Source organism: Falco cherrug, chromosome 3 (assembly GCF_023634085.1).
Source record: "Falco cherrug isolate bFalChe1 chromosome 3, bFalChe1.pri, whole genome shotgun sequence".
Lineage (NCBI taxonomy): Eukaryota > Metazoa > Chordata > Aves > Falconiformes > Falconidae > Falco > Falco cherrug.
The window spans coordinates 28,004,108-28,031,190 of record NC_073699.1 but is presented as its reverse complement, the minus strand read 5'-3'; the positions used below and the strand labels follow the sequence as shown (position 1 = coordinate 28,031,190).

General features: G+C 34.9%; 1 protein-coding gene across 46 annotated transcripts in view; it reads left to right on the top strand.

The window, feature by feature from the left end:
- The window catches only part of RIMS2 (regulating synaptic membrane exocytosis 2), a 485,159-nt gene that overhangs the window by 77,353 nt on the left and 380,723 nt on the right, over positions 1-27,083 (top strand). For all 46 annotated transcript variants that reach the window (XM_055705905.1, XM_055705897.1, XM_055705915.1 and 43 more), the window contains one exon: positions 15,131-15,341. In XM_055705905.1, coding sequence (XP_055561880.1) covers positions 15,131-15,341 — 211 coding nt within the window. The remainder of the gene's footprint in view (positions 1-15,130; positions 15,342-27,083) is intronic.

Genomic DNA, 27,083 nt, shown 5'->3' with positions numbered 1-27,083 from the left:
TAAAACAGTTAAGTTTGTAGAAGTGCTGGCAGATACCTTTTAACTCCATTGGGTTTCTTTAGTACTGAAAGATGTTTGACACTTCACAAAGGCTACCTGTGTGGTTTAAGCCCTACATCTTAATGTTTACTATTGAATGCAAGTACTGAGAGTAGTTTGTACCTGTGAAAATGACTTCTACAAATGACCAGTTGCAGGCAGTGCTGAATGCTACTATGAAGTGTTGAGCACTTCCAGCTGCTAATGATACCAGTGGAAACAGCAGTAGTTTTTCATGCTAAGTTTCACGTAGCAGTTGCTGTTTTTGCTTACTTGCAGGTTGAAAGCAGAACCAGACCTGTCAGTCATCAGTACCTGGGGAATTCCTGTCCCCTGGAGTCAGCAAACACAATTAGACTTGCTGGAAATACAATTAGGCTTCCCAGCTGCAGAGCTTTTTGGAAAAAAGTTCAAATGTTTGTTACATGCTTTTAAACTCACAACTCCTTTCAACAACATTGATAGCTGTGAATCAGTGTTGTGTTTGTCTTTGGAAGAGTTTATTCTCTGTTACATGCTTCTATTTTGATGTATTTGTGGTAGTTGATTGTATCACATATTTCAGAGTGAGTGAGGTCTTGTTTTATTCCTTTTATAAGGAATAGTTGGAGTATTTGGTCAATTCATTAGATAAAAATACAATGAAGTATTTATTCCTTAAGTGAAGAGGTGTGGAGGGGCAGCAAGGCTAGAGGAAAGAAATGTCTATTTATCTTTCTTATTTAAGGCAGTAAAGGGCTGGTTTAGGAAGGCTGACTACAGGATGTGGAGCTCTGCTGTGTTTACCTAGAGAATACATACTAGATGACACAGTTGTCCCTTATCACCAGGTGCAGATTTTTGTGGTGTGGTGGTCGTCCTCACTCTAGCTCTGGTTTTAGAGATTTGAGGATGACTGAACAGATATCCAAAACATTTCAGGTATGTTCCAAAAGGAAGCATGGTCCTCAAAACATTTAGATCATGAAACGCTCAGTCAGCTTTTCTATTTTACAGAAGAATATATCTTTTTAATTTTTCAGTATAATAATTCCCGTTTGCTTTGCTCACAGGTGGCTTTCCCTGATCATAGTAGAAGTAATATCAATTTAACACAAGGAGGAAATTCACTTATTTCTTCCAAAAGATGTTTTTCTGATTATGTTCTGCATAGAGAGAAAGTTGAAGTAAATTCATAGTGATGTGGCTCCTGGAGTATCTTGGACTCAGAACAAACATAGACAGATGGTGCCAGGGTGAGTCGATCAGAAGCCTGGGGTGAGGATGAGTACTACTGGGTACAAAGTCTCATCTATGAATAATATTAACAGACGGTGAAGATTGTCACAGAGCAAAAAAATAAAAGCAACCTCACAGAAACAAAAATTCAGTTTCTCTTGGGGCCTATTGGGAATTTTGTTCTGTCACAAACATGATTCAATGATTCCAAAATTTGAAAGCTTGTCAGTAATTGCAGTGATTCTTTCTACATGTCACCTTTTCCTCATCCTTTAGGAACATTTACATCCATCTGTATATTCCCTGCTTCCACAACTGATTACTTAGGATAGTTTTGTTTTAGAAAAGGGATATTGGTTCAGCGCAAGGATATTCAGCAGAGAGAATTTGGTTTTTGTCAACAGGAACACAGTCAGACTTATCCTCCTAGGTGTGCTTTGCCTATGGATACAGACTGTGTCAGAAAACAGTTGTGGAACAGTTGTGGACTCCTCCATGTCCCAATTATGCACCTAAGAGCAAAACATGTTTTATTGTTTCTAGTGCGGTGTTCACAAGCAGCACGAAAAACACTAACATTTGTATGACAAAAATCTGATTAACAGATGACTTCAGAAAGAGCAGAACATTGTCTGTTTCAAGATTAAATGTGTATTTAAGGTAACAAATGTATTCCAGTCATGTTTCATCGTATTTAGTGATGACCCTGCATTCTCTTCTTTATAGTATCCACAATGAATCCATTAAGAAAATGTTACGTTATCTGTTCTGTTGGAAACCGTTCTCTGAAAGAGTTACTATTGAATTTGTGGCTCCATTATGTATATTTATTAGCTGTTACAATATTAATTACCTATGTACACAAAATAAATATTCTTTCCTCGGTTAAACATGTAACATTGATGAGTTGTGATAATCCTAGGATCACAATTTTTATCTCCTCTGGTGATTTGTTCAAGTATTTGCTGTTACTTCTTAGCCAATGCCTTTGCCTCTCTTTTGATTCTATCTTTAGAGGCCAGGGAAAGATGAAAGAGTTTTGGTGCCCATATTTAAAGAAATATCCCACTTCCAATGCTGGAAACTTACTGTTACAAAAATCCTATTGTGATAACTTAGTTACATTAGCAGAAAGAAGAATTGGAAATTTATAGTATTGATATTGTGTCTTGAATAGTAATATATGGTAAATCCTGGATACAAAAGACTTATGTAAAATAAGATCAGTAATTGAGTGTGGACATCTCAATTTATTTTCTTTAGGTGGAATTGACCATTTTCTGCAGCAGGCATGATAATATATTTTTTTTCCTTCAAATTATATTCCACAGTGTCTTTAATTTAGGATGGTAGATTTGTTGAAAGGCCATGGCAGTTGACGATACCTCAGTGAGAAAGGACACAAGGAGAACAACACTATAAAGTAAGGTTTTCCTTCCAAGTCTGATTTGCAGTGAACATCTGAGCTGAGCTGAACCCACTCAGGGGTTAGGTCTGTAGATCTTATTATTTAAAAAAAAAGACTTCTCAACATTTTACATGTTCACATAACAATATAGTAATCTATGAGCCCTGCTCAACAATATGAAAAAATAGAATGCATGAACGTGGGAACTATTATGCAGGAAAACAATTGGTTGATGAAGAGCCAAACTAAGACTTGTTCTACTTGTTTCAGTGCAATTATGCTAAAAGAAATGTGAGTAGAATCTGTTTATATTTACTATTTCTCCAAACAGAAGTACTCCCGGAGAAGGCTTTAATAAACTTCTATCAGAAGTTTGGCAGAGAAAAGTTTCAAGCATTATAATAAAATAGATTGTCACAGAGCTGTCTCTGGGATAGTTTCTGACCTTTGAGTGTCACAGTGACCTTGCTTCCTCTGCTAGTATACAGGGCCTGCTGTCACTGCATAATTTCACTCTACAGGATTATGAGCAGCAGAGCACTATCAGTAGGCGTACTGATGGCCTAACATTATTCTCTTACAACATGCATTTATACCCACTAGCTCTGAGCTCTTAACAGTTAATTAATAAGCTTTAATTAGGGGTTAAAGTATTTACATATAGGATTTAATTCTGAGGTACTCTTTGGCACTGATTTTTTGTGGTTGTTTTGCACAACTCCAATTATTTGGAAAACTCGAGCATTATGTCTCAAATAGTATTAGAATAATTACTATTTATGCAGTTTTTGTGGCACAAATCTCTTTTCAATCATTATCAAACACTGTTTATCTAAAATGGAGAAATACTGCTGCAACCTAAATTGAGATTGTATTTTACTTCTGAGAAGTAAAGTTTGAGTTCAGTGCACTTTTTGAGTAAAGGGAAGGTATGGAGGTGTGGTTTAGGTATAATTAGCGTGGGGAAAATTGTTCATACACTTATGAAAATTGTCTCCTGCAGGTGAGATCATCTCTCTCCCTTTGTGAGTTCCTTCCTCATAAAAAGTCATAATTATTTTTATATTTTAATTTCCATTTCAAGACCCATTTATTTTGTTTCTTTCTAGAAGAGGTTAAATGAGCATTATGAAAAGAATTTGTTTTGGCTTTGCTTCCTGTTGCTTTAGAAATATGAACAGTATGGAAGATTACAGTTTTCTGAGAAACTGTTTCAAGAGGATCTGCCCCTATAGCGCAGCTAGCAATGTAGTTCCACTTGTGATACTTTTACAGTAAGAATACTGATACAGTCAAGACCAAGATGCACCACAACTAATTACTACAACTAGTTTTGGTGGTGATAGTTTAGCATCAAGCATTTTGATGATAGTTTGCTTAGATGAAGTTGAGACAACCATATGGTGAGCACAACTGAGACTTGCTTACGCTAGCTTTCCTAGCATTGCTCAAATTTATTTCCTGTTTGTTAAAAAAGGAAAATCATCAGGATAGGAACAATCCTGTCACAGAGGTAAAAAGATAGGGGCTACTTAATAATTGAAAATGCTCATGAATGTTGTAAACAATGTGGAATGAACTCGTTCTAATCATGATACTATAATGTCAGGAGGTGTTACATTTCGGAGCCAAGACAGTCTGACCTATTATTTAGCATGTATTTATTTTGGATGTGTGTGTATTTGTCTAATGAAAAAGTAATTTTGCCTTTCATAGTAAGGATAAAAAAGTTTTAACACAGTAACTTAGTTATTTGGGCATTTTTAAAACTTCAGGTGTGAAGTTAATGTTTTCCTTTTGTAAGTCAACTGATGATGCAAATAAAGTAACCCGAGTGACTGTGAGAAATATTATCTCTGCTGGAGATGCCCTTTATAAATGTAATAATGTTGCAATGTGCTTAATTGCCAGCAGCTGAATTAGCCTTTTTATAAGGTATATTTGGTAAATATTGCATACTTATAAAACAAAATTTAGTATAAAGTAAATAAAATTATGATTTATGAAAACAAGTCAAATATAAAATGTGAGACTTTTTGTGAGTGAATTATTTGGATAGAGGAGCAAGTAGTATACTTTTAATAATGAGACTGCTTAAATAAATCAAGGTCTAGTAATTAAAAAGTATATACGTGTAGCCCAACTTTTTAAAAACTGGTATTTATTTATCCTAAGACAAACAGTATCAGAAAAAAGTGTAGAAATAGCCAACATGCAGCTATATTTCTGATGTTTTTAGACTAATATAACATCTCTGTTACAAAACATATAAATCAGGTGAATCAGGAAGAAACATAACAGTAGCTATAAAAATCAATGTGTTTGTTAAATATAAAAAGTTGAGTAACAGGATACAAATAGACTATAAAAGGAAATTTTTATGAGAGCCAAGTGTATTCCTCAGTGATTTAGATTTCAGGTGAGAAGTTTTGTATTGGGAACAGAAGTCTGTGTATATCTGTGTCAACTGTGCATAGAAAATATCCAAATAGGAGTCTTCATTTTTACATAAAGCTCCTAAAATAATGAGGGTGCTGCAATAACTGCAAAATAATCCTTATTCTAGTTTATAAAGTAGCTTTCTGTTACAAAATAAGTCATGACATGTTATTCCCCTTCTATTTAGCAAGGAGCTGAGTCTTCTTTCTACCTTTTTACTTGGGGGTCTGTTGTGGCTGATGGAAGTCTAAGAAATTTTGGGTTCTGGTTGGGGTTTTCCAAAACCCAGAGTACTGCAAGGTGGTGATAGCTGAGAGTGTCATGATTCTAAATGTATATGATGCTACCTTTGATGTGCCTATTTACAACAATATACATGCCACAGATTTTTCCTGTCCTTTGTGTCTTCTCTCATAGAAATTAAGGACAGATGCTGGTCATCAGCAATATGAGACTGAATGATGAAAGAAAGACTGATTTCTCCTATGCAGAGTTTCTGAAAACTCTACTACCCCTTTTCCAAACTGCTCAGCAGCAGCAATATATGATAATACTATGGTATCAGTACAGCTGAAATTGAAATAGTATTACCTGTAGTAAGGTGTCTCTCTCTGATTGTATCCTTTATAATATACATTCAGTAAAGCTTGAGCTCCTGATGCATCTTTACCCTTAAACCTGACAGTTTCAAAAGTTCCCTTCTGTCACTATGACTTTTTCTGAACTTGAAACCCAAATGTCTTTGAGAAAGTTGTTCTTTCCCACAAGAATTGGCAGAAATTGTTTAATTGAAGTTGAAAGTAGGGTACACAGAGCGACTGCTTACATCTTGTTTCATAATGAGTTAGTAAAAGCAAAGTTGACCATAATTATCTGTAATTTTTAATCTGTAATCTTGTAACTTTTACTTACTATAACTGGAATAAAACATAAATGAAATGACAGTAAAATGCCCATCTTTAAAGATCCTATTCTTCTGCTTTGCCACATACACTTTCTGGCAGCCTACTTTTACTGGAAGTTCAACTACTTGCTCCTGATCTTCATTGTCAGCTGAGGATTAGTGTTTACAGTTTCAGCACTTTACCAAAGCAGCTCCTTTGGGATAGTGTGGATTGCAAACACAAAGACAAGGCCCATGGAACTGGAGATAAAATATTTTTAATTGAGAGAATGCAGTTATGGAACGAACTTGGAGAGTTTCCCTGGAGAATCAGGGCCTAGAAGATTCCCTTTTTCAATTACAACTGGCATGGTTAATCTTACTTTGAATGAGACCTAAAATTACCTGAGCAGTGTTGGCCTTGTCACAAGAGTAAAGAGCAGAAGGAAAACTTTAGCTATTGTGCATAACAGTATAGATTTAATTTACTCACTTGACCCTTGAAAAGAAAGTACTGCTGATATTTCCAGTATAGGTGGAGAAGGTACTTAAGTTGGTGGCAAAATTTGTTAGAAGAATAATGAAGAATTTTTATGGAGAAAGACTGAAAAATTTAGCTAAATATTTTTATTTTAGAAATAAATGAGAAAAACACAGTGGTAATTGATGGATTCATAACGGTTTAAAGAAGCTCTTTTACAATTTTTTTTCTGATACAGGAGCAGCTAATGAGAATAAGGAAAAAATACCCCAGTATAATCACCAAAATATTTGTCTGAAAGTTGTGGAAACTTCTGTTGTAAGTTAGGATTTTAAATAAGAAACAGAAAAGGGTAATTAGAACCTTGTCAGTTACATTGAAAGAGGGGTATGAACATATTCAAAGGTGCAAAGTAATTTACATCTGCAGTTAATGAAGGAACCTTCCTTACTTATAACTGTCAGTTATTGTGAAATGAAGTAGTTTTGTCTGCATGATTTGGCCATTGATAAACTAGTGAAGGAATGTGTTATTCTATTTTTAAATGCCCCTCATTTATCATAAATAAAAAAGAGTGTTGAAAAAGATCTAGATGAATTGCATGTGTTACTGTATTCTGCCTGTTTAAACCTTAGCTAGGACTTTACACCTTTTTTTTATGTTACAGATTGTAAAAATACAAAACCTCAGTTCAGTTAAAGATTAATTGTAACAAACAAGAAGAAAAAATTAGTTACAAAGATACCACTTCTTGATTTCATCTTGCAATTAGCTTGAACTGCTGCAGAAAAGGTAGAAACAAGTATCTTTCTGTTGTTCTGAGGAAACATGAAAGTAACACATACAGCCAGGAGTTACCTACTTTTTTCCTTTATATACATATTGTCTGGCTTTATGTTGATGTCATTGAAAGCACACAGAAATATGGTAATGTTAATTGGGTCAGTCTTTAATTGGCCATGTGTTCATCTTCTCCATGTCCACATTTTCCTGTAGCCTTGCACAGGACTGTTGTACTTAGCTATTGTTCACTGCTACCCTGCCAGCAAAGAGCAGCCTCACTGCTGCTCATAAACAAAGTTAATAGACAAAGGCTGCAGTTTTATTCAATACTGAGCATTATAAACAGAGAAAAATAGATGAGGTAATCCTCCCAGATCCAGCTAGACTTTTTGTCTAGCTGGTATGTAATCATTCATGGAGTCACATTCTACTCAGTTATTAAAATTGAGTGGGTTCCCCCCGCCCCCCATCCTTTCTTGTCTTTTTTTTTTAGAGTTTCCGAGTGTATTAAAATAAACTAGATTCAATGACTTGACTTTGTCTGTAGTTATCAACTTATTTAGGATCATACCAGGTTAATTAATTAATACATTATGACATCAGGAAGAATGCAGTGAGAGGAATATTTGCTGTTTTGTGAGGGAGCTCAAAAAAGCTGAGAAGAAAATGTAGTAAGGTGTGAACTGGAAGCCTTTGTAGAAAGCCCTGGTAAATGGGGAAAAGAGAGAATGGAGCCAGCACAGCCTGAAGACCTTATCTTGACTGTCTGTTACTTCTAGAGTGGCTTGTACAAAGTACACACCAATTAGAGAATTTTTGGTTCTATTCTCCAGTGTAAGGCAAATGCTGTTAGGGCCTATGTAATAGGACATCTTTACCCTGCTCCCTTGCATGACAAAGAGAGACTGAAACAGAGGTCTTAGTTTTGGATGTTGATTAGCTTTGCTGTAGTTGGCTTTTCCCACTTGAGTTACAAGTGAGAAGCAGCACCAATATAAACCAAGGGCAAAATCATTTAGCAACCACACTCTTTCCATTCTCTTAGCAATTTTTCTTTTCAGCATTTCAAGCACAGTAAGTGTAACTCACTTGCATTTAGAGTAGATATACTCAGAATAAACGTATATGTTTTTACAATAGTTCTTTTAGTGAAATTGTTGGAACACATAATGTCCCATATGTGTTGACTACAGTAACTTATTTTAACTGTGTCTGTGTCTTTTTAACCTAGGATCCAGATTTTGGCCACCTTGTGTTTTTCTTGTGAATTCAGTAAAAAAAATGTGTTGATAGAGAGATAATTCTGTGATTGAGACAGGTAGTATTTTTCTTAGTGTTGAATGAGGTTATTTCTTTTGTAAGGAAGTCTGTCACCATGTTTAGGGCCTCCTTATTCTGTGACTACTGTATTTCATAGGCTTGTTAAAGATGTTCTGCAGTTAAAATTTCATCACTGTTGCTTTGTTCCTATTTCAGGTTAATGAATATCACAGAATAATTAAAGTACCTGTTCCCTAAGAAGTTAGAGAATTGGAAACATGAAAATATTTTTTTTCTGGTTAGCTCTATCTGTAAAACAACTCAAACCATATATAAGTGAAAAAACTAAGCATTTCAGAGATTTATTTCTATGGACAATTTTAGGAGGATTTACTCTATGTTTAGAAAAAACCTTACACTGAAATCTCTTGCTCACAATTTGACCATTTGACTGCTGAACATGGCTGTTATTGTCATTATATGGCTTATATTTAACCTTCTTGTTCTAAACAAAAGACTTACAAAGCTAGCAAAAATCTCTGTATCTGTTACTTTTTGGTTTAGAGTTGGAGAAAAAAAATGCACTTCCTGCCTGAAAAAAACACCAGTGTGGAGTTCATTTTCCCCTACGTTCTTCGCTTGAACAGGTTAAAAAATTTCAGATTATTTATACAAAGTCTGACAACTCCCAAAGCAGAGACTATGTACAGTTTTGAGATAAGCTTGAGAATTACTGTTGCTGCATAGATTGTGAAAATCTGGGATTCAGGGCAGGTAGAAAATAAAATCTAGGCCTCTTTGCATTTCAAGTAAATATGTAAACATATTGGATTTTATGGTATCTTCTGTTTTCTAGACATTATATCTGAAGTCTAAAAAAAAAAAAGCTGGTATTTTCAGCAGGAAATCAAAGTAAGTGCCTCAAAAGAGAAGACATTTATTTAGGAAAATTTGGCTAGCTATTTTCAATATCTTGGATTTCTCCTGGTTATTGTAAATTCCGGGCCATATATTAAAAAGTAGCATTTTTACTCTGCAGTTGTGGTTTTTAACCCTTTTCACCTTGCATTCTCTAAATATTTCTGGGTAGATTTTTTTTTTTTTAACTAATATTTAAGATTAGATATTTCTCTTAGGTAGATGAATCTGAAGTTAAACATACTGATAGCAGAAAATAGCTAATTATTATTTTTTCGAGGATACCAGACAATTAGAAATAGTACATCAATTCTAATGAAACAGTAGAAATTTCATTTTGCCGGCAAGAAAGTTGAAGTGCTGTGGATTAAGTGAATGTTTGTAGAGATCTCTGCTGACATCTAGTTTCTGTCAATATTTCATTTTTGCTGACATGAAAGCTGAAAACTCTGAATTGTGAATGGCATCAAGACTGTAGTTCTGTTATCTGCCTGGGTATGATAATCCATTAATTTTAAACAGAATTGGATGTGAGATTCTTGTTTGAAGTTAGGCTTGTGTCTTTAATCGCTTAATAATTTTTCTTTATCTGCTAGATTTAAAGCAGAATCATGCTCTTCTGAAGAGGAGTTTTATGTGATGCCCTTTCTCATTTCAGTTGAATAATAGGGAAACTGTCATTTTGCCATTAAGAAAAGCTCAGTTTTGCATTGCTAAACATAGGGTTGTTTTCTGGGGTTGTTTTCTGGGTTTTTTTTGTGGGGTTTTTTTGTGGGGTTTTTTGTGTGTTTTTGTTTGGGTTTTTTTTGTTTGTTTGTTTGTTTTGGTGTTTTGTTTTGGTTTGTTTGGTTTTTTTTTTGTTTTTTAACTGCTGGACAAGTCCAGTTTGTCAACATCCCTCGTGAACTGTGGACCCAGATCTGGACACAATATTCCAGGTGTGGCCTTGCCTGTGTCAACTAAAGGGGAAAAATAACTTCCCTTTCTCTGGTGCTCATACTCTTGCTGATATAGCCCCATATGTAATTTGTCCAGATTGTAATGAGAACACACACACCACTGGCTCATAGTTTCATTTCCACCCTCTTTTCCAGAGTTTCTTGACAACAGAGCTGTTGTTCAGCTGGTTGTTTCCTATCCTGTATCAACACATTATATGTATGAGAATAACATCCATTCAGATGAGAAGTGGGTGTACTTGGTGACAGGTTAGCTGGAACTATTGTAAAAGTAGAAAGCTAAGAGTGTTTAATACAGTACAGGGAAGAACATTGTATGTTACCAGATCGTCATTGCCACCAGGCAGAAAAATTGTTGAATGAACGGGACTTGGTAGAACTGAAAGCGAACAAACACTTTTTGAACCCTGGATTCCAGCCACATCTGTGCTATAAGCCTGGGAATAGGAAATGAGACACGGGCTACAATCAGTAATAAAACTTTGAGAAAAGTTTAGCCAAGAAATGAGAAGTGGCTGCTACACTTCCATGTGGCCTCAACATCATGGATACTTGCTTAACAGTCGCCTTTCTAATGGCAGATTTTGAGCAGCTTTAGAAATTACAGAAACATTTAAGTGAACTTTTGGAAGGCAGGAATGGCTATGCAACTTCTTGTCAGTACTAAGGATTTTTTTTTTTTTTTGTTTTGTTAAAATGTTGAAAGTTTTGTGGGCATTTCTGGAGGAGAGGAGAAAATAGAAACTTCTGCACAATAATAAAAGACATCAGACTATTGAACTTGCTTTTCTTTCTTGCATTTGGCAGTAGCTCATGGATCATAAGAGACCCACAGATTGCTGCTTTTGAATTGATATTGAATTTCTCATTTCCAGAAAGGTGTGGAAAACCAAAAATAAACAGAATTAAATTAACTCAATTCCAGAACAAAGCAAGTATTCCAATAGAAACTATTTCTTGACCTTGACAGAGCAAGTTGCTTTTGACACTGAAAGTCCTCTGTGTGACTGTCTTTGATGTGATGTTTTACAGTACAAAAAAAAGTCTTGACTAGTCATATAAGCCTCATGAACTTCACCACTGTAACTTCCAGCAGATAGGATTGTGATTCAGGGAACTCATTCTCACAAGATATGAAAATAAGCAGAACTTAAATATCAGTCTTCCAGCCTGACTTTTCATTATCATTAGGTCTTTGCATAAACTCATACCAACTTGTCCTTTTCCCCTAAAATTTATAGCAGTTATGAAAGTGGACACTTGCATTTTTGGAAACAGTGTAGAAAAGGAGAGAGATTTTGCAGCATTGTCAAAATACACACATACAAGTTTCACAGATAGGCATTGCTGAGTTTTCTGCTTAAATGTTCTGTTACTGTATATTTTGATGTAATTATCTAGATTTACAACCAAAAATACCCTATCATGACTAACAGTGAGATTTCTATTATGGACAAGCATTTTGGCCTAAAATGCAGCTCATCTGCAGAGCCATTTTTTTCAGTCTCAACACAGATCTTGGCTGCTTGCATTAACAGAGGAACTCACTGGAGTATAGGGACTGGAGATCGTAGTCTTGGGATACCTGGGTTCAGTTCCAGGCTCTGAAGTTTGCCTTGGCACTGGTTACTTTCAAGCCCCTGCTATCTAAACTCCTGAGCACTCCCAGGCAGCAGCGTTCTAAGTAGAGACATGAGTGCAGACAACTTGAACAAAATGGAGTTTTACTTGCATTGCATTTTCTGAAAAATATATGTTACCCAATTTTTACTAAATGTGTTTTGAATACCTGCTATTCTAAACACCTACTTAGCACTGTATGTTATTAGGTGAGTTTTTGGCTGAGACCTTTGCAGGGTAGATGATAAAAAAAGATAGTATTATTAATCTATGGAAGAGATCAGAAAGTTTTTTTATGGACTTCCTAAAATGAAAACTTTGTATTGAGTTTCAAGTACGCATATTAATCTCAAGTGGTGCTGCCCAGTAAGTAGGACACACGTTGTGTGTAACTGATTATTTAATAGACTTTTGTTTTCAGTGTTTAATTTTTTCTGAAAGCTATCAATACATGTAGTATTTTTCTTGGAACAGAAAAAGCTGAACTATTTTGGTAGATGAGTTGTTGTTTGCTACTCAAACAAGGATTTTAGAAAACTACTGTATAACCTTGAAAAGTTTATGATTTGAGGTAAAAGTTGTGACCTTTACATGGATTCTTGTGCCCAAGAGGAAACAAAAGTGAAATTATTTCAGTACATGAGGCTTAAGAATTGGCAAAAGGCTTGTGCTTTTTATGCATCAGTAAGGCTGGTAAGCAAATAATCATACAAACAAAGGCTGTAGATTATAAGGAAGTCACAAAACTGAATGTAACTTAAAATAAACTTGAAGTTCTGCATAGATAATATGCTTTAAATGAAGAATGCAATGTTTGGCAAAATTAAAAGGCAAGCAAGGTCTCGGAGATTACATGTGTTATTGGTGGCAACAGGCCAGGCTAGGAACTGCCAATTATATACCGTAGTCAAATGTGCCAGGTTTCCAGATTTCCAAATTTTGTTCTCAACTTCATTCAGCTCTTTTTTATTAGTAACTCGTGTCTTGCCCCATTCGACAAAGAGCAGTCAACACTGGATTCTTTTTGAACCAGTGAGCAGGCAGAGGAAGGCACTTGCCCCTGATGGCACGAATGCCTCTTGAGGCAAGGATGACCCTCATGTCCTTTCTGTGGAGGCCAGAGACGTGGCCCTTCTTACTGCTCTGCTGCAGACCAGAAGGTGTATGCATGTAGGGGAGAAGGGCTCAAAACGAGAGAAAAACGTTCAGCTGCTACGTCCTGAGGACAGCGTGTTGACTCAGAATTGAACTCAAGTAACAAGAGCAGGTAGATTAGAAAAATGACACACTAACAACATGAAGTAACCCTGCTTTTCCTTTTTCTGGAGAAGAGTCAGTAGCAGTTGAGAGCTTGAGATGGCGTTTTGGTACACAGAAGAAGAGGCATGCCTCCAGCCTTCTGTCTTGCCTCATGGGGAGAGGGAGCTGCCCGTTTGTTCCTACAGCTCCTCTATGGTATAACGTAAAGTACATTCTTAAGGGAGTTTTCATGAAAAAATGAAGCAACTCCCAACAATTCTTGCCATAGGTGTGACTATTCATGGTAAATAATTGTTTGAGATAATTTTTAACTGACTTGGTGTAATATTTGTTTTGATAAGAGCCTGTGACACTTCTGATGAAATAATTTCATATCAGATTATATCCTGTATATATATATATATATATATATATATATACACACACATATAAAATATATATATAAAGTATATATTTCTGCATTAAGGAAGTTGGTCTCCTATATTTTATTTTTTTCCAGGAAGTTATTCTTTGTTCTGTCTTAGGCTTCATGTGTGTTTTTTAATGAACTCATCTCAAGAATCTCTGGAAGAATCATTCTAAAGAAAAGGAAATCTCTTTTGCACTTTTAATGTTTTGTCTTAGTATACCATTTTAATGTTTTATAGAAAATGCTTTGTTTCAGGGGTTTTGCTTGTGTCTGTTCAGGGAGCTATAAAAAAATGCTTAAATTAGATTAATAATTTTCAGAGTGCTAAATTTTTCAGTCTCTATTAGCAAAATTAGGTGAGTTGAATTCCATGCTAAGAATTTAAAGATCACTTTTCAGACCCTTTAAATCACGAGGATAAAAACAAAAGAGAAGTAAAAGTTCTTTTTGTTTTCTCTGTGTATTTGAATCTCTTACAATATGCTGTGTTGCATTTTCCAGCTTTTTTTAGCAACTACAGGAACTAAAAAGTGATAACTTTTTGCAATGAAGATTATATTTCCCATGACATAATTCACCTTCAGAAATAAGATCTGAGGAAAAACTGCTGTTATAGAATGTGAAATGAGTCTGTAACTGTGGCTGTAATGAGACAGTTTTAACTATCATATATGGAGATTTGATTATTGTGGGTTCAGAAATATGGATGAAGTAACATACCTGAAAGAGTCATTGCAGTTCTGTATGCACGTGGCAGCTGACTATGAATGTGCTCCTAGCCCACTGGAAATGGAAGGCAAAATGTGTGTGTATGTTAAAATACTGTCCCTAGACTTTATAACTAAGGTAGTCTTCTACCTTAGGTTTGGCATGTGATGGCAGTACCTATATAAAAAGTGGCATAAATGATTTATAATACCTTGTTAAACTGAGGCAACTTGTTATGGGCTTGCACCCAGTGCTTGAAAAGTGATTGAAAAAGCATTTTAGAATCATCATTCTGTGCAATATTATTAGATAAATGATGATAAGATATCAAGTGAAGATATTTGCATCTGTTGGAATTGGGCAAAAGTACACTTAGAAGAACAAATTAGATTTTTTTCCCTGCTGTTAACCAGTTTATGGTCTAGTGCCATGGGCTCTTGGATCACTCAGCCCATGTTTCCTACTGTTGTATTTTGAGCTAACAGCTGGTCACATCCTAAAGCAAAGTTACTTCTTTGTAACAGCTGGACTGTGTGCTGCATGTTATCAGTGTTGGGTCTTCTCCTAGAGTTTAGTTATAATGAACTAGAAGTAATTTTTGAATGTTACACTTCTGGAGCATCATAAATTAAATATATTTGCTTTACTACAATATTTGTCTCTGATTTGTGTTTTGAAATTTAGTGATTGCGAAGTATTTGTGGAGTTAAATAAAACAACTGTTGATGATTTCTTCTCTTTGCAGAAAATTACATCAGCAGTTTGAAATGTATAAGGAGCAAGTGAAGAAGATGGGTGAAGAATCACAGCAGCAGCAGGAGCAGAAGGGTGATGCCCCAACCTGTGGCATCTGCCACAAAACAAAATTTGCTGATGGCTGTGGCCATAACTGTTCATATTGCCAAACTAAATTCTGTGCGCGCTGTGGAGGAAGAGTGTCTTTACGGTCAAATAAGGTATGAAGTTATGAAAATTTATTAACAACCTTCTCTTAAATGCAATGTCTCTTACGCATTACTTATGCACCCAAATCACATAGCTGTTGAAATGGATTTCCTTTAAGGAGGTAATGATATCTACTTTAGGGGCTTTTAAGACATCTGTCCCCATTTCAAATAATTCCCATTTGCAGATGGATTTGCAACTATGGCTTTTAAGTTAATACATGCCACATTTCTACTAACAGACTTATGAAAGTACAATTCTTTGATTGGAGGATTGAGTCTCTGTGTTGGAGACAGGGGCGTATGTCTAGTGATGCTAATATTGAGACACTAATTATTACAAGTTATAGCAAGGATTTTTTCCTTTTCTGCTTACCCAGTCTCTTCTGTACAAGATAATTGTAAAATTAGTCTTAAAACAGTATATACAATATATGATGGAGCTTTAAAATCTTTATTAGCTATTATACATATGCACATATATTATGTATATGTACATATAAATGTGCATACAAAGGTCAAAATATTTTTAGGAAAAAATTAAATGCACTAACAATATGGACTTACAGCTGGTATACTGGTATTTATTGTGTAAGAACAGGTAAAACAGCAATCTGAAATAGATATTTTAGACTTGAGATGTTTTATGCTGAGTATCATCTGACGTGAAAAATTTCTTACTGTTTCCTTTGTTGACTCACTTTATAGCTTCTCTTTCTGAAGTATCAGTTTGAACTGTATGCTCCAGTTCATTCTGTATAAAATAAGATTCTAGTGTAAGTATCTCTCTAATCACCGTGAACATGAATACAAAAGACAGACTGTGGTAATCTTCTCCTATGTACGATCTCTTTTGTGCCTATACATATTACTCCATGAAAATTATTTTTATCCTACTGGAATTTACCAGAATTATTTCTTTTCTATTTTCCTTAGTGGATACAACTTCAGCTTCTTGAAGGATGACTTCTAATAACTACCTGTTTTAACTTTGCTAGATTTTCTTTGGTCTTCATAGACGTTTTTTGACAGGTTATATATGTCTGATTTGGACATTATATAAAGTGATTCTTAAACTGTCTGAAATGGTCTTTGATGGAGCTGTTAGATTTGTTTGTGATCTTTTCCTAATATCAAGTTTGAAGCCAAATTCATGCCATATACACCAGACTCGGCTACTAAATAGTTTACTGCAGACAAGCAATAGCGATATCATCTCAGAAGATGCAGAACTGCAAAGAACACTTCTTTTTCAAGGGTCACAAGGAGGACTACATCTTACAAGGTTCATGGTCATAAGTAAGAGCAGAGCATGGAAATAACTAATGGTGGTCAGAGCATTAGATTAGGATTCTCAGAGTGATTGGATGACTTTTATTCTTTTTTCAGTTTAGTTACAGTGTCTGAAACATAAGCATAAAATTCAGTTCAGGTTGTACAAAAATTATTATGTGAGAGTTTTTTCTAGATCAAACAAATAAAACTGGTAGCGCTGCTTCTTCTATACTGCTTATTATCTTAGTGAATGAAGTATTCAGCCAGGATGGGGGCTTAAATTTCATGGGAGTAGGGGACCTTGAACTGTCATCTTTTATGTTTTTGAAAAAATTCAGATTGATTAAAACAATAAATCACATGACAGCAAACAGTAATTGTTCTTAGTAACTTAGTACCACTCATATACAAAATATACTACTCTTAATTCATATTGATTTATATAGGGAAATGCACACTGAATGAGGCTGCAGACAGCAGAATGAGGTTTATGCAGCTGAGAAATTTACATGCTAAAATATTGGACAAATGCAGCTTCCAGATAGATGCAACTTTGTGTGCAGTGAACATAAATTTCGACAGCTCAGAATGCTGGTTCAGTAAACCAACATTTCACATATAGATGACAAAAACAAGACTTGTCTGAAAACTTAATTTGATGCATACTGCATACTTTCTTTCATGATGTTTGGCCAGCTGCTATCACTTGCAGCCACTCGAATATCCTTCTCTCTTTGTCCTTGAATATCAAAAGTAAGAGATTTTCAGCTGTTCTATCAGACCCACAGCAACTGCGTGCGGAACACAGGTGTAAGTAGAGAACTTCTCTCAGCTCTCCCTGGTTCTGTGAAAGCTTTGCATTCTCATTATTTCTCTGGGACTATATTTGATTTTTCAGAAACGCAGCACACTGCATTTCTGTATTGACACCTCATATTCTCTTGATTCTTCAAAAGAACACTGTGATTTTAGAACAAACTATGTGGTTATGATAATTCCCTTCAAATGACAACTGCACAGACTATTTCTGTTATTAATTTTATTTATTTGAAACTATTTTCATTTGGTAGCTGTTTAGACTCTCATTGAACAACAGATGATGGTCTCAATTTCAACAGAGGCTAGGCATGTTTGAACTCTTTGCTCTGTTTCAAAGCTTACAAAAACACTATATGGGTTATTAAGATCCTGACACAATGAAGATCTGAAAACTTTAGGCACTGAAGATGAAAAAATACTGTCTTGAAGACTGGCTTTGGCTCATGCAGCCAGATTGACCTCCTAACAGATTTTTTAAAAATAGGATAAGGTGTAGCTATTGACTCATTCCAGATATATTTTGGGTTAATGGAATTCCAGTCATTTTGCTAATGTTTCTGTGTGTCTGAATATTCATGGAGATAAGGCCTTTCCCCATAAAACTGATACTGAACATAAAAAATACCACTGAAGTCTGACTGATTGATTGCTTTTTTAGCATCAGTTCTTTGAGAACTGAATTGAATAATTTTTTAAATGTCTTTGCTATTGAAGTGACTGACTAGACTGTCTCTCGTGGTCAGTCATGTTACTACTTGCATAGCACTGCTATGGGCTCAAGAATGTTTGACAGCAATGTGGGGGAGGCAGCTGAGAGGCTGGAGGTAGTCTTAGGTGTTCAGTAAAGTGTGACAGCTTGTCTTGAACTTCACATATCTTTATATGTCATAGCCTGTTTCTTAAAAGAGACTTCATCCTGGAGTTTATTCAACATAGGTAGATTACATGAAGCAATTCTTAATTACTGTTGTGATCACAGTGTGAATGACAGGATTTGGAGTCTGAACTGCCCTTTCAAAGCCACCAGTTTTTGGGGTTACTGCTTTGTGTTAGAAAGCTTATAGTTACATGGTGAAGTGTTTGAGACTCTTCATTATGCCATTAATTTCTGAGAAGAATCTTTAATCTTCTTTTAATACATAGCTTATAAATATGTGTGTGTATCTCTCTATCTAGCTTATAAATATGTGTGTGTATCTATCTATCTATCTATCTTACTTCAATAATTGCCAAAGTGGTGCTTGTACTTTGGGATATCATTTGAGGTAACAGAGAGTGAGACTTCTCTACTGATAATATCTTTGATACATGAGAATTACTGATTAGCTATAATTTTCACTAATATAGCCTGAGGTTTTAGGAAATGAGTTTGTATGTTCTACTTGCTTAGGATCTTAGAATGCATTTAGTATGTGTTTTATCTTTTCTGTGATTAAAGTTAAGTTTGGTTTGGTTTTTGGAAAATCTTGATTTGAACACAAAGCAAGATTTAGCAAAATGAGATGGTGACGGAACAATATTACCAGATCAATATTTATGGGCCAATAGTTTCTAACATTAGGACCTTGTGGCACAGGAATAGGTATTAGAAAAACTGTCTCAAAACTCTTAAACCATTCTTTCTAAAATATGTATCAGTGTTGTAATAGGAGTTTGTTTCTGTCTTTTATTTTGAGTCATCTTTATTATTGGTTTGTATGTATGCTCCATTATGTTGTCATCTGAATTTACTTTTGTTGTATGAATCTACATTACTTCTTGTGTATTATGGTTTTACTCCTCATAAGTGTTTTAAAAATCCTCATATATTAGTTGGAAACTACCTAGTAAAAAAAGATTAGAACATAATTCTTAGTGTTGAAGAAGTGCAGATCATCTGTGTGTTTGCAGAAGACTATTAGAATCATTAATAGGTTAAATTGTCTATATCTAATCATCACATAATTCGGCTAGACTGGAATACTATGTTAGAACAGCATGAAAGTAGTCAGGACAATGGATAAAATTGGGAAAGAAATCTATATGAATGACAACACAGAATGTTTAAATATATAGACATGTACTGTATGTAGGAGAAAGTTATTTAGAAAGGGTAATACAGCTAGATTTTCTTAATGAGTGAGGAAGAAGTATTGTAGAATAATTAGGTTGGAAAGGACCTCTGTAGGTCGTCTCATCCAGCCTCTTGTTCAAAGAATATTGAATTATTTGAGTCTTCACAGGGCCTTGCCCAGTTGAGCTTTGAATCTTCAAGGGTGGAGATTCAGCAGCCACTCTGAGCAGCCTGTTCCAATGCTTGACCACTCTTATGATTAAAAAAATAGAAGAAAGATTTCCTTAAATCTAGTCTGAATTTCCCATGTTCCAACTTGTATGTGTTGCCATGCTTCAGTATGTGTCTTTGAGGAGAATACTACATGTAATACTACTTGTCAACAAATGAACATATTATGGGTCTTGTGTAGTGAAAATTATAAGGAAATAGCACAAATTCTGAGTGTTTTCTTGAAATATTATAGGCCTTATTTATAGTTTGTGTTAAACTTTCAGGGATAGTGTTGCAGTGCGGAATATGAAAAATGGAATTTAAAACTGAAGACATTAAAAGTTATTAAGACACTAAGGACTGTGCTAGAAACAGGCACGTAGAACAGTCAGTTAAGCTAGATCAAAGCTAGATCAAAGTTAAGAATCAAATAAAAAAGATACTTCTAATCTAAAAATTTGTTACGTTACAGACCTTACCCTTTTAATAATTTTGTATAAGTTTTAACCTCTTTTACTTAATATTTACATTTTTCATTCATTATCGATTTGTTAAAGATGTTCCTAGATGTTCTAGTTGAAATATCATTGTGTCTTTTTCCCATTTTTTGTGAAACTGCTACCTTTGGGTTTTTTTCTTCAGTTTAATGTATTTTAAATCTTTATTTTGTGCTATTTATCTACTGTGTCTTGTTAGAGTTTATTTAATTTTCTCAAGTTCTCTTGTTTAAAATTTTATTTTTAATTGCTGTTTGCATCCTTAAAGTGGGGAGCTGGACTATTCTGTCTTAATTGTTCTTTCACGCTGTTACTTACCCCTTGCAGCTGCGAGACATTCACTGAGAGCAAGCTAATCAGGCATTTCCAATTTGAAAAAATTCTTAGCCTCTGTGCTAAAAATACCTGCTTATGGATTGTGTTCCTCTTGCATAGTAGAGTATATTCCTTCAGAAATGAGGACAAAAAATTGAAGCACTAGATGTTTCTGTTCAAAATACCTATGAGCACTAATGCCATTCTTATTGCAGGGGGACAGGAAGCTCTGCTAGGAAAACATCAGAACACCTGGTGCTGTGCAGATAAAATATGTCTCTGCACAGAGTGGTAATGCCTAGAAGTCCTGTGATTTAGATAGCTTTCAATTATATTTGCTATTTGTGTAACTGAAAATGCCACTAAAACGCATAGCATCTTTGAAAATCCTTTAATCATAGAGTAAGTTGGGTCAGATGGGACCTGTGGAGGTCATCCAGACAAATCTCCTGCTCCAAGCAGGATTAACTTCAAAATCAGACCAGGTTTTCAGGATCTTGTCCAACTGAGTTGTAAAAATCTCCAAGGATGGAGGCCTCTTTGGGCAACCTCTTTCTGTGCTTAACCACTCTTGTGATTTTGGTTTTTTTTCTTATATTCAATCCAATCCCTTGATTGTTGCATTTTGTCCATTAGCTGTGCATCTTCAAGAAACCTGTCTTTGTCTTCCCTATTGCTTACCTTTAAGTAGTTGAGGAATGCAAGTACTTTCCCTCTTCCTGCACCTTTCCCTACCCTAGACTTCTTTTGGCTAAACCAGCCTGTCTCCCCCAGCTTCTCCTTGTATATTGTGTGCTTTAGTGCCCTCACTGTCTTGGTTGGCCTCTTGTATACTCTCCTGTTTGTTTTTATCTCTAGTATTGGGGGGAACCTAAAACTTCTGTAAGAGCACAGGAGCACAATGTTACATGTCATATAGGTATCCGAATAACAAAGTTATAAAATGAGTTGCCACCATTTCTTGGTGAGCAGTTGTATTTCCAACATCCCTAAGTGCTTAATTGCATGCCTGGATTTAGTCTGTGTATTGGCATGTGAAATTAAGGTCCCAGAAAAAAATCATCATTCATCATTCACAAAAATGGGGAATAGTTTTGACTGAAAGCATTTTGAATATTTTTGTTCTCTAAAGTATTATTCCATTTACAATTTTAGGCAGCTAAAAAGACAATTCCTTCAAGGAAAATAATAATCAATGGGAATGTTTGTATTTAATATTTATGGGTATGAAAAAGAAAGTATAAATGGTACAGATCTGACATGACATGCAGTAAACACCTGTGACAAACTGTCTCCTTATGCTTTAAAACTCCAGTATTTTAAAGATCTGTTCAGTGACTGAACATGCAGATATGCCATTATACATACCCTGTATCTGGCTGTAGTAAACAAACATTCTTTATTTCACTGGACCCTTTGCAAATGCAAAGGGTTGATACATGCTAATTACTTGCAATACTGGGGCCCAAGGCATGTAGAGCTAAATTCTGCATCCTTTTTATGAGATGGCCCATTTGTTTTATTAAGGTAATTGGACATGATGCCCAAATTATTTTTATGAAAATACTTTTCTTTGTGCAGTTATTTTTTGTACAATTATTTTCTTTGATATAAAATCTTTTCAATTTCACCCATGAAAGGATTAAGAAAATTATTAAAATGACATATTTTTCACTAGATCTTCTTCACTGCTAGGGGAAATAAGGATCTTCTTCACCACTAGGGGAAATAAGGAAAATATATGTTAGTTCCTTTGATATTTGCTTGTTTATTTTACTAACAAATACTACTGCTTGCTTTCAAAATGAAAGTGACTCTTTCCTTCTTTGTCTTTTTTTCTGTCCTTTCTTGCTTTCGTGGATATGAACTCCAGGAGGACAAAGTGGTTAGAGCCTTTTTCTGTCTCAAGTTCTTTTATTTTGTGGGTAGACTTATTTCCTGGCCAGCATTTGCTTTCATTTACACAGGTGTAATCCCTGCTGAAGGCAAGGGGAGTTACTGCCATTGAAATGAAAGCGATGTTTGGCATGAAAGGCTTACCTGTTTTTCAGATCATTCACTAATAATCTGTGAGTTGTTGTGAACAGTATGCATGATGTTCTTTGCAGCGTTTGTGAGCATGGCCCTGCTTTTCCTTTGGTTTTGCAATATGATATGTGCACAGTTTAAAAAAATTAAATAGGTAATTGTCTCGTAGGTGTTGCTCTTACAAAAATACAAATGAATTTTATCAGTGGCATAATGTTATCAAAATAATTTTTGCACCCTGTGGTAGTCACGTTTGTATCACTGAGATGTATGCACTCAACATATTAGCTTGTAAATTTTTTTAGCATGGTAGTTCAGTTTTGATTTTTAATAATACAGTTAGATACCAGTAAACATTAAGAAAACATATTTATTCTAGACATCTAGGAATATGCAAGCAATGTCATAGAGTTAGTAACTAATAAATAAATTATTTTCTAAATGGAATGGTATGTAGGCATTCCTAAAATGTAGTGCACATATTGTATTGAGCATAATGTTGAAATAATGTAAGACGTTATGCATGTCATTGACATTGTGTATGTCTTGCTATTATTACACATACAGTAATATTTTAATCTGATTTTATTTTGGCTATGTGTAGAAAAGATAGTATAAATCTGAATTTGAGAATAAACCTGGATATATTTCAATATTTTACCAACTTAAATGTGATTTTTTAAATAACAGAATTGAGAAAACTACCTGAGCTAGTCTTCCGTGAAAATCTCTAATGTATTCTAAAGAACTGCAATTGCAAAAGCAGCTTGCTCTGTAATGCTTTGCAAGTAAGTTTCTTAGATGGAGTGAAGAAATACTTTACCCTTCGTATGCATTTAGTGAATGTATACACAGCAAAGTCTTTTTCTATAATAAATGGAATTTTTTCTTCCTGATAGCAGTATCAAGGCTCACATTTAACTCAAACGTATGGTTCCGAAATGCTTTGCTTCATACAGAAGTTGTAAGCCATCTGCTGCTGTTACCATTTAGGACATTCTGTCACTAGTGTGCAAGTGATCTTTGTGGTGGGCCACATACTTGTCCCCCAGTCTGTTAGAGGGTTACATAGTTTTCTTGTGGTCTGTATCATTAGATTTTTTCACAATTAAAAGCCTGTGAATTCACAGAAGTCATGAGGTAACACCAGTTCCTAGCATACAGAGGTACCTGTAGATGTATAAAAGGTAGATCAATAAAAGCACAATTTTCTTCTTGAAGAATTTACCCTTTAAGTATAATCTTGTAATTGATGCATGCTAACAGTATTCCCACAGCCAATCCAGCAACTAATGTCTGTGAGGTACTCACCTATATGTAGCAGTACCAAACCCTAAATTCACTTGGAAAATAATGAAAAAAAAAAAAAAAAAAGAGTGAAGGAGGTCACAGTGATAAGGTTATGTGATTATCTAGTTTTACCATATACATATATATGGGAGGAAAGGGACAGGAATTTCTCTAGCTAATCAACTAGTTAGATTTTTTCATGAGTAATGATGGTGCCTCAGGTTGCTTTAGGTAATATATGTTTCTGCTGATTTTGAAATAGATGTTTTAGAAGTTATGAAGACAGAAAGAACAAGTATTTTGTAACCATAGAATAGCAAGTTCAATCTACAGTGCTCTTCTAGATAAAGCTATAGATATATGGTGATTGGTGGTAGTATGCTGACCCAAACAAACCATGTGGATTTGGAAAATGAAGTGTATCCAAAGCATCAGGTCTGTGAAGAGTTAGAAAGTAGAAAGACATTTTAGTATGCTCCCTGTAGAAATCCTGTCACATCTTTAGATAAAGATTAAGATTATAGGGAAAAGCTGGGACAGCATATCTGTTGGATGATTGGGATGATCCTATTTATGGTAGTGGTGTTGGACATGAATTCTGTGTTGTAATGTTGAAGTTACACCATTAAACATGCACAGAAGGGAACTTATATTACATATGAATAGCACTTTGGAGTATAAAGCTCAATGTGCCTTTTTACACATAGAATGTGGGAGCGACTAATGAATTTCCAAGTCCTTCGTTAGTCTAGTATCACAGTATATAAAGAAGTACTTTTGCAAAATGGAGACCCAAATGTGCCAGAAAGGAATAATTTATGTTGTTATAAAAAAGTAAGATCATCTCTGAGAAGGCAACAGTTAATTTTTTAATTGAAAAATAGTGTGACTAGTGAATTTTTTCCATCTTCAGGATTTTTTTTTCTTTAAGTAACAAATGTCCATTTTAAAGGATTCCCTGCATTTGTGTTGCTGTTATTCAATCAAAATGTGACTATGAGGTAGAGGTATGCTCTTTGAGAAACTAGTCCATTAAGGCTGATTGAAATGAAGTTTATTTCAAAGACTAAACATTCACAGGATCATCTTCCTTTTACTTAAGATTTTGACATATTCCTAACCAAAGAACTTTAATAAAATGAGCAACACCCTTAGCTGGAGTAGTGAAATTGTGTGGCTGTATCATTGAAAATCGTGGAAGGTGTGATTAAAAAGATGAGGAATTAAGAAGTGCAACATAGTTTGTGTAAAAACATACCTTCATTGCAAATAGTAGGAAATCAAAAAGTAGTAGAATATTTTAATTTTGACTGAATGTTATCCTGAATTTTAATGGAATTGCTTACTATGTACCTTTGCCTGGAGGCAGCGGCTTTAAAGTAATCACTAATATTTTTGGAGAAAACAAATAAGCAACCTAATATAGGAAGTTTTTGGCAATAACTGGCAGGAGAAAACGTAGTTCCTTCTAATTTAGGTTCCTTCGGTTATTGGTCTGGGTCTGGCTTTGTACAAGTTTGATAAAATCCCTGTACAATGTTTAGTTACGGACATTTGAGGTTTAAATACATCGATTAATGTTTTGTTTTTCTAGTGTTGTTTTCATATCCTTTGCTTAATAACTATCTCAGATACAGAGATAAAAAGACCAGTTTTATGGTTCAAGTTAGATACAAGTTAATTAAATGACATGGAAACATTATTTGCAAGAAATGTTGTTTAGGTTGGTGCTGCCCTGTCTGAAAGACAGGGTAAATCTCTTTCTGGATTAGAAAATGCCTGCTGCTGATAGTGAAATGTGGATTTTTTTTCTCCATCCCAGAGGTTAAGATGCAGTTGCTTATTGTCTCCCATAAAGCCAGAGCCAACTGAAGCAAAAATATGATGTATGTATGTGTTTATGGTACAGAGAAAATGTGTTTTTTAAAAGCTGAAGGAGGAAGAGGACTTCAGAGAAACTGATTCCTTTATATTCCAGCTAGTGAGAAGAAGTCTTATTGTTCTTGCATTTTCTTCATTCAGTGCTAGGAAGAATAGTTTCCTGATAAAACACTGATGGCACTGGAACCTGATCTGAGGTCCATCAGAGAAAGTGGAAAAACTGAACTACTTGGTATTAATCTCACAGATTCTAACACAGACCTGTAACTCAAACTGGAAGAACAGAACATCTTTTCATAGCTATAAACATAGCTGCAGCATCAGTTTCACACTTCTCTTGCTGGTCATGATCTGGCTTTTAAAAACTTCAATAAAATCTATGTACAGTGTTTACTTATGTACACTTGAGGTTTAGATACATCAGTTCATGTTTTTCAAGTGACAAGTTTTAAAGTGACATGAAGTGGGAAGTTTGGTGGCCTTGCCTTTAGAGGTTCTGGTACATTCTCTGTTTTTTCATCCCTTTGAGTGAGTTCTGGGAGTTGTTCTTAGGGAACCTGTTTTAAATGGCTACAGGTAGATCAAAGGCTTCAAAAGAACTGTCTATAATTCTGTAAAGGATAAACCTGAGGAGCAATGCTAGGGAACTTCCTCCTTGTTGTGTCTTTATTTCCTGTGCAAGTGGATAAAACATTTGACACTTTCCTTGAAGTAAGTCTTCTACCTTTGTAATGTTATACATTTTGAGATACTTAAGACACAGACAAATAGCTTGTCTTTAGAAGTCATCTTCAACCTTCACCAGTGTTAAGAACCTACAGAAACTTTTTTTGATAAAGTCTTCTCAAAGACTCCTCTAAGCAAATTCAGAATTGAATGTATTTACTGAATAGTTTCCTGCGTTAATTTCCCTAAAAACTTGACTGACTTTGGAATTTTATTTGAACTTTAAGCATTAAATCAAAGTTTAATATTTTTTTGAGATTCCTAGATAGAGTTCAGACATGAACCCCGTTTTTTAGCAAATTAATCTCATAAAATAATTCTGTATAAAATTGCATTAGAAAAGATCAAAAGTCATTATCAAAGGGCATTATTGTCCTTCCCTTTGTCTTACTGCAGTTAAAACTTCCTATTCTGCAGTTTTCCTTCACTATGTTCCAGAGTAATGAATATTATTATCCGTGTCATTTTGTGGAAATTTCACTGTTAAACAAGAGAGAAAGTTTTTCTCATTTTACTTCTGTCATTCTGAACAGGTCCTGGGCTCAGCCAAGAATCCTATTGTTTCTAAACCATCTGTGTGGCAGGTCTGTACCTCCACAGTGCCCTAGCTTTATTACCTGGAACTGCACAAATGTGACAAATATTTGTAGAAACCAT